Raw genomic sequence first — 13,373 nt, forward strand, 5'->3', positions numbered from 1 at the left:
AATATTATATATGAAAGTATATATATATATATATATATATATATATATATATATATATATATATATATATATATATATATATATATATATATATATATATAAACAGGATCATGTGAGGACTCTTTTCGGTGAAGACTCGTGAGGGCCCCTTTCAAAATTTGAAATTTTTTTAAAAAAAATATACAAATCATAAAATCGAGTATAGTACTGTATTGGAGAGAAAAATTGGGAAAAAAAAAATTGGATCATTAAAATTGAATTATAGATCATTTTTATGACCTTAATATCATATTAGTGGCAAAAAAGGTTAGGCATTAATTGCTAATCTTTCTTTCTTAACTTGGGTTTAACACAAAAATTTTGATAATTTATAGATGTCAATTCCCTAAAATAACACAAAAGACACACAAAGATACATTATTAAACAAAAGCACATAAATTTATTAGTTTCTTCATAATATTTGATTTAACTAATGGTTAAAAGCTATAACTTGATAGATTATTTTAAAAACGTCATTTATCAAAAAAAAATCAAGTACAATGCTATAATGATAAAAATCAATGAAAAGTACAACTTTATCTTGCATTTACCCTTTTGACTACTAAGTTTGTTTCCATATCATACATCGACGTTAGCCACCAGATTAAGTTAAAATTTGCTCAAATTAAAAAGATTCACCGTTTCCCATAGAGCCAAACTCCATGTTCAGAATAAAGGGGTTGAACATTTGAAGGTTCAGTCAAACTAAATGATTTTGGTTTTGTTGGTATGCAAAACAAAACACCAGTAGGAAATGATTTTGGCGTGCCATTCACATTATCTTTTGGTGGTGATACTTTTCATAAATATATATTTATACACACAGCCAAACACACAAACACGCATGTTAATTTTGGAGCAACCTGCTTATTTTTTTACAATTATATTGCAACAAGCCTTCACCTTTTCAAAATACAGTAATACCCTTATGATTAAAGCTTAAGATATGATAAAAGCCTTCACCAAAAGCTAATAAAATGGTGATCCACTGTCATTTTGCAAAGCCATTTGAAATGATTCTTGAAAAAAAAAAAAAAAAAAAAAAAAAAAAAGGTCATTCATATAAACTACTGCAAATCAAAATGTCATTCACAAATCATCATGCATATTCTTTACCTTATTTTCAAAGTCATTTGCATAACCTGCTGCTCTTGTCATTGAAACTGGAAGCATATGATATAAAAAATGTATTTAACCTGAAACAAAAAAAACATAAGTATGTTGTTATTCCAAGGTAGAAAGTAAATCCCAAAAAATCATAAACTAATCAGATATCATCTTCTATCTTCACTAATCAAAAGAATATAAGCCAACCACAAAAAGCATCATTCATTGGATCAAATTGCCAAAGGAACACAGACATAACCATAATCATTCAACTTAAAGAGATGAATAGGAAAATGATAAATGAAATTTTCCAATTTAAACGAAACCAAAATATGAAATCTTATTCACGTTAGGGTTAAAAATCAAATAACTCACAACTTTTTGGATAAAATACCTCAACACAGTGTATTTGAAGATTGCTTGAGGGTTGTTTCATTCTTCAAGAACACATTTTTAATCCTGCAAGATTAAAAAAAATAAGAATATGGGAATCATTATAAGGGCATCATCAGGATACATGGTCAAGCAAAATTTAAAAAGCCATCAGAAACATGGAATACTTGCATACAAACAACCAAAAAAACCACCAGAAGTAGAAAAACAATTAGAAATGTCAAAAAAAAGTTAAGAATTGAGAAACATTCTGAAACATGGTTCAATTTTGGTGCCTTATATTTGTCATGATCCATGACATCCTATATACAATAACAGAGTCAAGATCCAATGTCACAAAAGAAAGAAGAATAAACGCAACCTCTAGTTCAAAAAGGAAGAAACCCTATAAATTGACATCACCTTCAACTTTTGTTAAAAGCACCTTCAGTCTAATACTTCAAAAACAGCTACACACAAAACCATAGCGAGAGATGAAGATCTTTGTGGTCTTAAAGATAGACATAGAGAAAGATCTATGTGTTCGTGAATAGAGAGAGAGAGAGAGAGAGAGAGAGAGAGAGAGAGAGAGGTGTTGAATATTACTTACTGTTGCAATCGTACCAAGAAATGAGAATTGATTAAGGCCTTTCTTAAAGAGAAAAAAGAGACGTTGGTGGTGGTTGCTCGGAATTTCGGTAGTTAGGGTTTCTTTGATAGAGTAATATATATATATATATATATATATATATATATATATATATATATATATATATATATATATATATAGAGAGAGAGAGAGAGAGAGAAAAAAGAAAGAGACGTTGGTTGTGCATTGGTGGTTTGGTAGAGAGGAGAAGGAAGTACCAAGCTAACGGTTCTTAGTGGGATTCATTGCTTGAGATATCGGAAAAATGGAGGTGGTAGTGATTTAGAGGCTGTTTGGCAACTTATAATTTTTTACTTATAACTTATTTGCTAAAATAAAGTGTTTTTAATAAGTATTGGCAGGATACTTAGTGACCAACAGTTATAAGTTATTTTTTATCTAGATATTTTTTTTTTAATTATACTGTTATCAAACCGGTAATAAATCAAAATTTTCTTTTTTAAGTTTTGCCAAACACCCCCCTTAATAGACGGGATGCAGTGGCGAATGCTAGAGATTTTACTTATGATTTTTTTTACTGATAACTTATTTTGTGAAATAAGAAGTTTTTAATAAGTAAAGGGTAGGATACTTATCACTTTTTGATTTATTAAATGTTACCAACAGCTATAAATTGTTTTTTACCCAAACATTTTTTTTATTTATACCGTTATCAAACCGGTAATAAATCAAAAAACTTCTTTTTTAAGCTTTGTCAAACACCCCTTAATGGATGCAGTGGTGAATGCTAGAGATTTTGTTCGTGCAACGGTGATGTGAGAAAGTGAGAACTGAAAAGAGAAAATGAGTTCGAAAATTCTTCCGATTTGAATGAGTCTCCCACTGAATCTTGGATCCACACTCGGATCGACCGATTTAATTAGGTGAAGATGGAGCAAGGTCAATATATTCCACATTTAAGGATATTTGTTGTCAGCATTAAATTTGGAATGAATCTAAATTAAGGGAATGAGATCAGATTTATAGGAACTAAAAAACATGCGTTAAACTTAATATTAATTTATTGTTGGTTAGTTGTACTGTTAGTTTAATGGTTTGAACGTTTTTAAAAAATAATATTAATATATTCAATTTATTTTTTGAAAAATAATAAGATTTCTTTCATAATGTGTATATATATATATATATATATATATATATATATATATATATATATATCCCTATTTTAATAAAAGAATAAGTTTGATCTCCTATTGATAAATACTATACAATTAGAACTCCTCATTAATATTATATATCACATATCATACCACTTGTCAATCTATTAATTATCCATTTTAAATTTCAAATTTTAAATTCACTCTAATTACACTAAAGTAATAATTGATTCCTCATTTTAAATTTCAAAATTTTAATTCACACTTTAATTATATTAAATTAATAACATTAGATTGAAAAATAAAATAAAATTAATATAGATTATAAGGTGATATAACTTCACATATTTATTTAAATCATTGATTATAATTCCCTTTATATAACTAAAAAATATTTCTTAAGTGGTAATTTTTTAAAATAATTGATTAATAAATTTGATTTTTTAATATAAAATTTTAATTAATTTTATAATCGTGGTTCTCACGGTTATATATATATATATATATATATATATATATATATATATATATATATATATATATATATATATATATATATATATATATATATATGTTGGTATGTATATGTTGAAAGAAATGGAGTTATTACACAAATCAGCCGAATTATTATCACAAATACCTCACAAGACTCGGATAAAAAAAATAAAAAAAAAAAAAAAAAAAAAACATGACCATGTAACCGTTACCAACTTTAATACAATCAAAGCCTGATGTGTCAATCTGGATTTGGTGGTTTTTGAATAAAAGCTGTTAATTTAGGAATCAGCTAAAGCAATAAGCTGATCGACTACAGATGGATCTGCGAGGGTGCTGATGTCACCAAGCTCATCCAGCTGTCTAGATGCAATTTTTCTTAGAATTCTTCTCATTATCTTTCCACTTCTTGTTTTTGGAAGACTTGGTGCCCAATGGATTCTATCCGGAGCTGCAAATGCTCCAATCTGATATATATACAATAATAACCAATTTACTAAAAAATATATATATATTCAAAACATACCATTATATACTTTTATTACAACATTGTACTTGTACATTTTTTTTCTTAAAAACTTTTGAAAAATCTACCTGATTATGGCATTGTACCTTACCATTCAGTTTTTCCTATTACAACACTGTACTTTCAAAAATCTACCCAATTGGATGACATTGTTTTAGTTGAATAAAATTTTCAATGTTGTAATAAGAAGAAACTAGAGGAGGATGCCATAAAAAACAAATCAATGGAAGTACGCAGTTGTTTCTTGCATTTAAGCCTACTTAAGGGCTTAATGCAAAAAAAAAAAAAAAAAAAAAAAAATAGCATTATACCTTTTTATATTTGCTTATTATAACGTTTGACTTTCATTTCTTTCTATTACAACATGGTACTCTGAGTTTTTTTCTTATTAGGCAAAAATGTACCCAATTGTAGCATTGTACTTCCATTTTTTCCTATAATAGCAATAACTTTAAAAAGATTTTTTAGATTTAAAAATGAAAAGTTACTTGGTTTCGAACAGCAAGCACAAGGCTTTTGCGAAGATCTTCACTATATGGAACACCCTCCACCAAAGTAACAAACGCATATATCCCCTGCCCTTTCACCTAATAACACAAAAACATATCATAAATTCATGTACCAACTATGCCCCTGTGAGAGAGAGAGAGACAGAGAGAGTTACCTCATGTTCAACACCAACAACAGCTGCTTCAGCACATTGAGGATGTGAAACTAGAGCTGATTCAACTTCTGCTGTACCAATACGGTGTCCACTGTTGATATTCCAAATTAATAAATAATACAAACTTCTAGTTCTATTATTCTGTTGATTTATTTATTAAATAGACACATTAATGGATACCTAACCTGACATTTATTACGTCATCAACTCTCCCTGTCAGCCAATAGTATCCATTCTTGTCCCTAAAACAAAACTTAACATTCTCAGCTAACTGAAGATGTAAAATTAAGAACATAAAACATATAATGCTTGTGTTTGTGTTTGACACTTATTTTTTGAGTTTATTGCAGTGTAGCTTTTCCACAACTTCTCCAAATATACCCTTATATGCTCATTTTTTGTTATATACCCTTGATGTCATTTTACATTTTCCATCTAGTTTTTACCAAAATTTGTTACTTTATTTATCAGGCAACCTATGAGCAAGATGAGATGATCTAAATGAATAAAATTACCTACTGCAGCCATCACCACTAAAATAATAGCCAGGAAATGGCTTGAAATAAGTTGTTTCATATCTATCATGATCACCATAAAGTGTCCTAAATGCCCCTGGCCATGAGCTTTTAACACATAAATACCCGCTGCATTCCCCTTCAATTTCTTTTCCCTTCTCATCCACTATCACAGGCTGCATTTACCAAATCAAGAATTAAATAACAATTTCATTTTGTTTGTAGGGTAGGGTAGGGTAGGGTAGGGTACCTCAACCCCAAAAAACGGGAAAGTAGCAGATCCAGGTTTTTGAGGCCATGCTCCAGGTAAAGGAGTAATCTGGAGACAATAATGGTGAACACCAATCATAGTTATTAGTAATACAGCTAAATGTAAGAAATAACAACATATAGTTTCATTTATCTGTGTTATAGCATCATTTCTTTCTATTATGCCATTCTTTTTTTATCTTCGAAAACCAGGAGATGTATCAAATTATAACATTGTACTTTAGAGAAATCTACCAAATTGCATTGCTATAAATATAATTACGTAGATTTTCCAAAGTAGATTGCTATAATACAAAGTAGGACGATGTAATAAACAAATAAATAGAACTACATTGCTTCATTTTTTTTTTTTTGCAGTTAAGGGTAATTAATTAATATGAGGGTGGGTGTACCATGAAGCCTCCTGTCTCTGTTTGCCACCAGGTATCTGATATTGGACACCTTGAATCTCCAACTATATTGAAAAACCACCTGTCAAGTGAAGTCAATAAGAGGAATTTTCGGATGAAGTACATACAATAGAAATCTTTTTTTTTTTTTTTTTACAAAAAAATAATAAATAAATAAATATGAAAGCCGAGTTGGGAAAGAACCTCCATGCACTTGGATTGATGGGCTCGCCTACACTACCAAGAACCCGTAAAGATTTACGAGAGTATCGAGTAACATACTGCATAGTCAACACACACACAAGATTAATATGTGATTAGGGGAAAATTTACAAATATGCCCCCCCTAACCTAAAAACAGGGTCAAGAATTTGAAACAGATTATGGCTGCTAACAGGTGGAAAAAGTGGGTCCATCCATTTAAGTGTTTATAACATTATAAACATTTCTTCATTATTTTTCTCACTTTGAGCACTCGTATCCTTTTTTAAAATTTATTTCATGCTTTCATGACGATGAATCTATAAGTATGTGCTTTTAAAATGATAAAGTTTTGTAAATGATTATTCAAGAATTTCTTTTACAGAAGTGAATTGGTTTATAACTTGAGATTTTGTTAAAAAATGTTTATGGTTTGTATGTGTTACATATGTTAAAAATGATAAAGTTTTGTAAATGACTATTCAAGAATTTCTTTTACAGAAGTGACTTGGTTTATAACTTGAGATTTTGTTAAAAAAATGTGTATGGTTTGTATGTGTTACATATGTTAAAAAATGATACACTTATTTTTCTTGAAATTGGTTCCACAACATCAACTTTTTAAAATATGACTTCTTATACCAACCACTTTTACAAAGGAAAAAAGAAAGTTGATTTTATAAGGACAAAATGTCATCACATTTCCCTTAAAAGTTTTAATATTTTGTCCTTATAAAATCAACTTTTTTTTTCGTTTGTAAAAGTGGTTGGTATAAGAAGTCATATTTTACCTCCGATATTGGTCAAGTGATTAGTCAGGGGTAATTATGGGAATTTAGCAAAGATAAAGAGCATCTTTTTATTTGGGGGTATTTGGGGTATTTATACTATTTTAGTTGCTGAAACAGACTGCATATAAGAGAAGGTAGAGGAAAAGAGGTAGGGTATCTTTTGTGAAATTTCTGGTCATTGTACCTTTAGGAGAGAACTAGACTCTCAAAATTCTAGTAAGCAATAGGCTTTTTCTTGTGTTATTTTGAGTATTATTCAATTACAAACAGTGAAGCTTGTTTATTCTTCATGTTGTGATTTATCTTCTCAGTGAGTTCATAGCAGACCTTCCGCCCTCTTACGTAAGTGAAGTATGGTCATAGAAGAGGAGAAGAGCAAGGTAACAACAATGCAAAAAAATATATATTTTTCTATTGGTATTGTCGATAACAAATATATTTTCTTATGGGTTGTTTTATTGAGGCATGAGCTAATCAGGGAGTAAAGGTTAAACAAAAGATATTCATTCCAATAGAAACAGCAAACATATAAGAAAATTAAGAAGAAAAGTTACCTCATTTCCATCACGCATAAGAGATCTCACTAGTGTTGGAGCAGTGTAGAATATTGTCACTTTGTATTTGTCAACAATCTCCCAACAACGTCCAGAATCTGGGTAGTTAGGAACCTAATGCATTTAAATAGTTAAATAGCAACATACTTTCATACTTTTGTTTCTTATAAATTATTATAATACCCTCCTTTCATTTTTCTCCTATTACAACATTGTATTTTGCAGAATCTACCCGATTATCCAAATAACTAATTCTTATAAATATAATTGGCTAGAATATTTTAAAGTACAATGTCTAAATAAGAAGAAAAAGATGAAAGCACATCGCTATAAGTGGGTAGATTTTTCAAAGTACAATGCCTTAGTAATTGGAAAAAAAAAAAATGAAAGCAGGGTGATACAATAAACAAATAACCAGAAGTAAAATGCTGTTTCTTGCATTAAGAGTTTTCTTAAATGGCCTATAGGAGAATTTCATTATGTTAAAGAAACAAAACTCGGGCTAAAATGACAATATGCTTTATTAGTAGTATACAATAATAACAAACAGATACTGAATTGCTTTACTTACCCCTTCATAAAGTATAACTGTTGCTCCATTAAGCAAAGGTCCATAAGTAACATAGCTGTGTCCAGTAATCCAACCACAGTCAGCTGTACACCTAAAATTTTGTGATGACCATTAGAAAATAAAATATGATGACATGCCACTAATTCAAAAATCAAGATTTACCAATATATGTCAGAATCTTTGTAATCGAATGCATATTTGAATGTTGTTGCAGTGTAGATCATGTATCCTCCTGTGGTATGCAGAACACCCTATCACGTGCACCAGCATGATTCATTAAAAAAAAAATGAGAATAAAAAAAATCATAAGAAACTTAAATACCTTGGGCTTTCCAGTGCTTCCACTTGTATAAAGAAGAAAAAGCGGATCCTCCGCATCCACCCACACCACATCACACTTAGTAGGATATTTAGGAACAACATCCTGCCAAAAAAAAAAAGTCCAAAAGGCGTAAAGTTTAATGAACATGGTGATATAAATTATATCTGTAGGTGAAAGTGAAATTAAATAGTATTACTACCTGCCACCAAATATCTCTTCCTTTCTGCCATTTAGTATCTTCCTTCTTCATGGCTGATTCATTTTCGTAAGTCAAGCATGAATCTATAGAAGAAGAAAACAATGTGCATTGTCATGATTCATGAATAGGCAATATATATATATATATATATATATATATATATATATATATATATATATATATATATATGTATAGGCATTCTGAAAACATCTACTATAAGATCAAAAGATCTCACCTACAGATATTCCATTTTGAGATGATTCTGAGAGTGCAGCATCAACAATCTCCTTGAGATTGAGTACTTTTTTCCCTCGTTTAACCGCATTGCAAGTTACCACAATCTTTGGTTTGCAATCCATAACTCTTTGAAGAAGTGATTCTGCAGAGTATCCAGCAAAAACAACCTGAAAGTCAAATCAAAGTCAATGTTTAATGTTTCTGGATAGTCATGAAATAAAATTTTATATAATTTGAATTTGAATGGCTTTACCGAGTGGACAGCACCAATGCGAGCACATGCCAGCATTGTGATTGGCAGTTCCATGAGCATGGGTAAGTAAATAATTACAGTATCGCCCTTTTTAACACCATTGTCTTTCAAAAAATTTGCAAGCTGTCACAAGGATTGCCAAATGTAAGAATAAAATCACTACTACGTCACTCGTTAATAGGTATACAACTAAGTTTTGCTGACATGGCGTCTATGTGGCATGTAAGTAAAATGAGTAGCATCCACGATAGGAGAAAAAACTTAAAAATAAATCGATTTGCTTTTTATGGATTGTTTCTATATGGGACCCACACAATAATTCAAAAAGCTCATCCAATAGATTTTTCATTTCTCAAGAGCTTTTTGGTTTGAAAAAGTTGTTGCAAAAGCGCCTATTGTGGTTGCTCTATCTCTATCTAGTAAGTAAGTTGATATTCTGTCATCTTAACCCATTTGATAACTTGTATATTCAATATAAGAGTAAGTAAAAAACCTGGCAGACTTTCTCAAACAGTTGTCTGTAAGTCAAAGAGCCATCAACATCAGGTTCATTTCCTTCCCAATGAAGTGCAACTTTATCGCCATTCCCAGACTCAATGTTTTTATCCAAGCAGTTATAACAGATGTTGGTGATGCCACCCTTGAACCACTGAGTAGATAGATAGATAGATAGATAGATAGATAGGAATGGCCAATGGAGGATTAGGTGTGTGATATAAGATGTCAGAAAGATAAAAGTATTGTTTACCTCAATTTTGATATTCCCTTTTGTAACATCAAGATTCTCTGAGCAAACCTGTTGACCCCATTTCTCTTTCCAATAGAATTCTGATGCAATATCAGACCAAAAGCCACCAGGGTCTACAATTGATCTGTTGTACATCTCCAAGTACTGAAATCGTGCCCCAAATCATCAATTATAGGATGAAAATGTTTATGAAAAACAACAGAAAATAAGACTTGTTTCCTTCTTGTGATTAGAGTTTACTTAGTATTTTGAAAATCCAAAGTAGAAAACTTCAAATTGAAATAGTAGTTATGTCCTCGCTTTTTACTTCTTAGGTCAAAATATTTTCTCATTGAAACTGTAGTGCTACATGTTCATGTAGACATCAATCATTTCTCAATAATCAAAACAAGAGTATCGCTTCTATAGTTCAAAACCTACGTATTTGACTCGACACCGACTCTATTTATCCGACGAAATGAAACAATACATGCAGATGATCTGCTATTGATCATTTTTTTAGGATGATACCTTTTGGGGAGAGGGTACATGTGCCTGTTGGGAGAAATCGTGACTGGGAAAAACCAGATCGTCCTCCTCGGATGCAAGAGATTCGCCGAGTATCACGGCATTAAGCCTTGGTATTTTGCCGGCACCCGACGGGTGAGTCGCCATTGACTCCAAATGACGGAGGTGATTAGTTGTGGTCAGATTTTTCCTAGCTGCCATGATCGGCAGCGTGACTCGAACGGATTTGAGAGTCAACTCTCCTTCCTCCTCGGTTAGAGAAAGATGAAGAAATCGAGAGTGCAGCAAATTTGACCCAACCAAGTTGCTCCTGTTGTTGGAGTTAAATACTTATCAAGGCCGGCGGTGTCGGTTCTTTCAATATGGTACCAAGTATCATTGCCATGAATGCATCTATGGCATGTGTGTATACTTACGAGGGCTTGTTGGAATTATTAGTATATTATATATTATATATTATATATAATAAAACAGAAATTAAATATTATTTTTAAATGATGATAACTATATCAAAATATTACTAATTTCATTAAATATATAAAATATTACTAATTTCATAAACTAGATCACACCGATGGATTAGCTTACTAATTTCATAAACTAGATCACACCGATGGATTAGAGCTCAAGGGACATGTTATTCTTATGAAAATTACATGTTTATTTAAAGCTATTTGAATTAAACATTATTGATATAGTTATAAACTTGTAATTCTATACTAAAAAGTTATTATTCAATGTAATTTGCTGATAACATATGATCATCTTATACGATCACACTTTAATCAAGTTGGTACATATTTAATATTTATTATTAATATGATTATTATGTATAATTGTAGTGTTAGATATAGCTTTTTGGAATTGTTGTAGTGTTTGAGATTGGCTCACAATGTTAGTTGATTATTGACTTGAATACCGACACTGATGGATTGGAGCTGAAAGGACATGTTGTTCTCTATGGAAGCAACATGTTTACTTGAAGTTATTTGAATTGAACATTATTGATACTGTTATAAACTTATACTGGATGAGAAGGTGTTGATATTTTATGGATATGTTAAATCTATGTGATCAAGAGTTATTATTGAATGATGTTTGCTAATAACATACGATCTTATAAGTTTACTCCTTAATCAAGTTGATACATATTGAATATTTATTATTTATATGATTACTTATAAATATAATCAACTCTTGTATTTAATTAGGAAAAAAAATATTATTTTATGAAAATAATGTGTCCAGAGATTATAACTACTTAGTATATCATATTATATGATATAATATGCCATATACATATTTGTTGGCGTATTAGATATCATTAACATTAATATGTACACTAATTATATAAGGAAAGGTGTTTAACACTTCTTAGCCCCATCTTGGACAAACATATTGTGACATCCCCAATTTCACGGTCAGAAAAGATCGATTCGTGTATGCTTTATTTAAAATCAAAGTGTCATTTTTAAGAACAATATTGCGGAATTTGTTCCCAAAAATATGATAAGTATATTATCAAAACATTTTTCAAAGAAATGTGTTTTCATTATATTAAAAACATTGGGATGTCATCGTCAATACAGTGCATAAGCATAAACGTTGGGATGTCATCGGGAAGACAATATTGCTTAGGGGATTCCTCAGCAATATATGTCAGTAAGGCAATCATGAGGGGGATGGAGTACATCTGGTGAACACGTAGTTAAAAAATACCTACAAGTTGTAAGCTTGTCAGCATCCCACTGGACTGTCTAGAATAGTCTATGATCGTCATCTATACTCCGCTAGATGACTGGATCAGCTTAAACATCGAGGCCTTTCATCATTTATTTCATCTTCCATCATCTATATCATCTACCTATCTTTACCCCACATATTTATAGGTATAAAATACATATACAATTTAAATCAAGTAAAACGTGTATAAATCGTTTATCCAACATAGATATCAAGAACACAAATAACAGGCACATATAACACATAATTTATATTAAATACTTCATATCTATGTGTAAGATGAAAGTAATTATGCACTCACTTGTTAAAGTGATGACTTCAAAATTCAGGCAACACTTCGCTTCTAACAATTTTCTTTTCCTTCGACGAAACCTAGTATCATTATTACTAGATTTTAGTCTAATATTTATTGCGACTAATTATTTCATTAACTCAAAATTTACTTTCATGATCTATCAAGTAAGGAACAACTAGATAGGATGTAGGGTCCGTTTGGTATACGTAGTATCTTGTTTGGAAATCCCACTTTAAACACCTCACTAAATCACAACCTAGACACCATCTCCATAAGTACATCAATCAGTATAACGACTTTGAATCACTGATAAATCTTGTTTATAGGTTCATAATAGCAATAATGAACTTAAACATAAGTTATACTTAAAGTAGGGTAAGCATAACTCACTTACAAAGGAGTTTAGCAAGGAATCGGGCTCTACGCGGGCAGAACTTCTGAGCCGAAAGTTCTTCTTCTCGGGGCCTTCTATGGTGCTCTGGGAGTCGCTTCTAACACCTAGGAGGTTATAGGGGAAAGAATATGGGGTTTAGGGTTGTATGGGAGAGACTGGTTGAGAAAGTTGTGAGAAAATGAGAGAAAACGCCTTCTATTTATAGGCTAAGATTTCAAGTTATGTTGGGCGTAATTTTGATGTACGTTGGGTGTATTGCTATATGTTAGGTGTACGCATGCCACGTGTTGAGATCGAATTCGAAGCCGTGGGGAAGAAGGTGCGACTGAGATTGTGCCACGTATCACTTCGGGGTTTCATCCAAAACTAATTATCTTCTAAAATCCGTAACATTCGCATACGAGCTCCGTTTT

General features: G+C 30.9%; 1 protein-coding gene and 1 long non-coding RNA gene across 2 annotated transcripts; both read right to left on the reverse strand.

The window, feature by feature from the left end:
• Positions 1 to 837: 837 nt before the first annotated feature.
• LOC145033986 (uncharacterized) lies at positions 838 to 2,260 on the reverse strand. Its single transcript, XR_013677813.1, has 4 exons — positions 2,130 to 2,260; positions 1,542 to 1,606; positions 1,157 to 1,236; positions 838 to 1,059 (listed from the first exon to the last, which is right to left on the reverse strand). It is a non-coding gene; the product is annotated as an uncharacterized LOC145033986 (long non-coding RNA).
• A 1,612-nt stretch (positions 2,261 to 3,872) lies between these two features.
• ACS (acetyl-CoA synthetase) lies at positions 3,873 to 10,916 on the reverse strand. The gene is made up of 18 exons (XM_078986011.1): positions 10,532 to 10,916; positions 10,022 to 10,165; positions 9,767 to 9,922; positions 9,274 to 9,396; positions 9,019 to 9,187; positions 8,784 to 8,866; positions 8,585 to 8,686; positions 8,425 to 8,513; positions 8,263 to 8,353; positions 7,692 to 7,805; positions 6,350 to 6,426; positions 6,149 to 6,227; positions 5,737 to 5,805; positions 5,487 to 5,662; positions 5,157 to 5,213; positions 4,972 to 5,062; positions 4,796 to 4,894; positions 3,873 to 4,248 (listed from the first exon to the last, which is right to left on the reverse strand). The coding sequence occupies exons 1-18, from the start codon at positions 10,727 to 10,729 to the stop codon at positions 4,063 to 4,065; spliced, it is 2,103 nt and encodes a 700-aa protein (XP_078842137.1). The 5' UTR covers positions 10,730 to 10,916; the 3' UTR covers positions 3,873 to 4,062.
• Positions 10,917 to 13,373: the final 2,457 nt, after the last annotated feature.

The sequence above is a fragment of the Lactuca saligna genome, chromosome 3, assembly GCF_052625555.1.
Source record: "Lactuca saligna cultivar CGN05327 chromosome 3, ASM5262555v1, whole genome shotgun sequence".
NCBI lineage: Eukaryota > Viridiplantae > Streptophyta > Magnoliopsida > Asterales > Asteraceae > Lactuca > Lactuca saligna.

Coding starts and splice junctions, on each gene's coding strand:
- ACS (XM_078986011.1), bottom strand. CDS start 10,729: ATGGCAGCTAGGAAAAATCTGACCACAACTAATCACCTCCGTCATTTG. Junction 8,687..8,783: donor GAAGAGATATTTGGTGGCAG/GTAGTAATACTA, acceptor TTTTTTTGGCAG/GATGTTGTTCCTAAATATCC. Junction 7,806..8,262: donor CAGTTATACTTTATGAAGGG/GTAAGTAAAGCA, acceptor TAAATGCATTAG/GTTCCTAACTACCCAGATTC.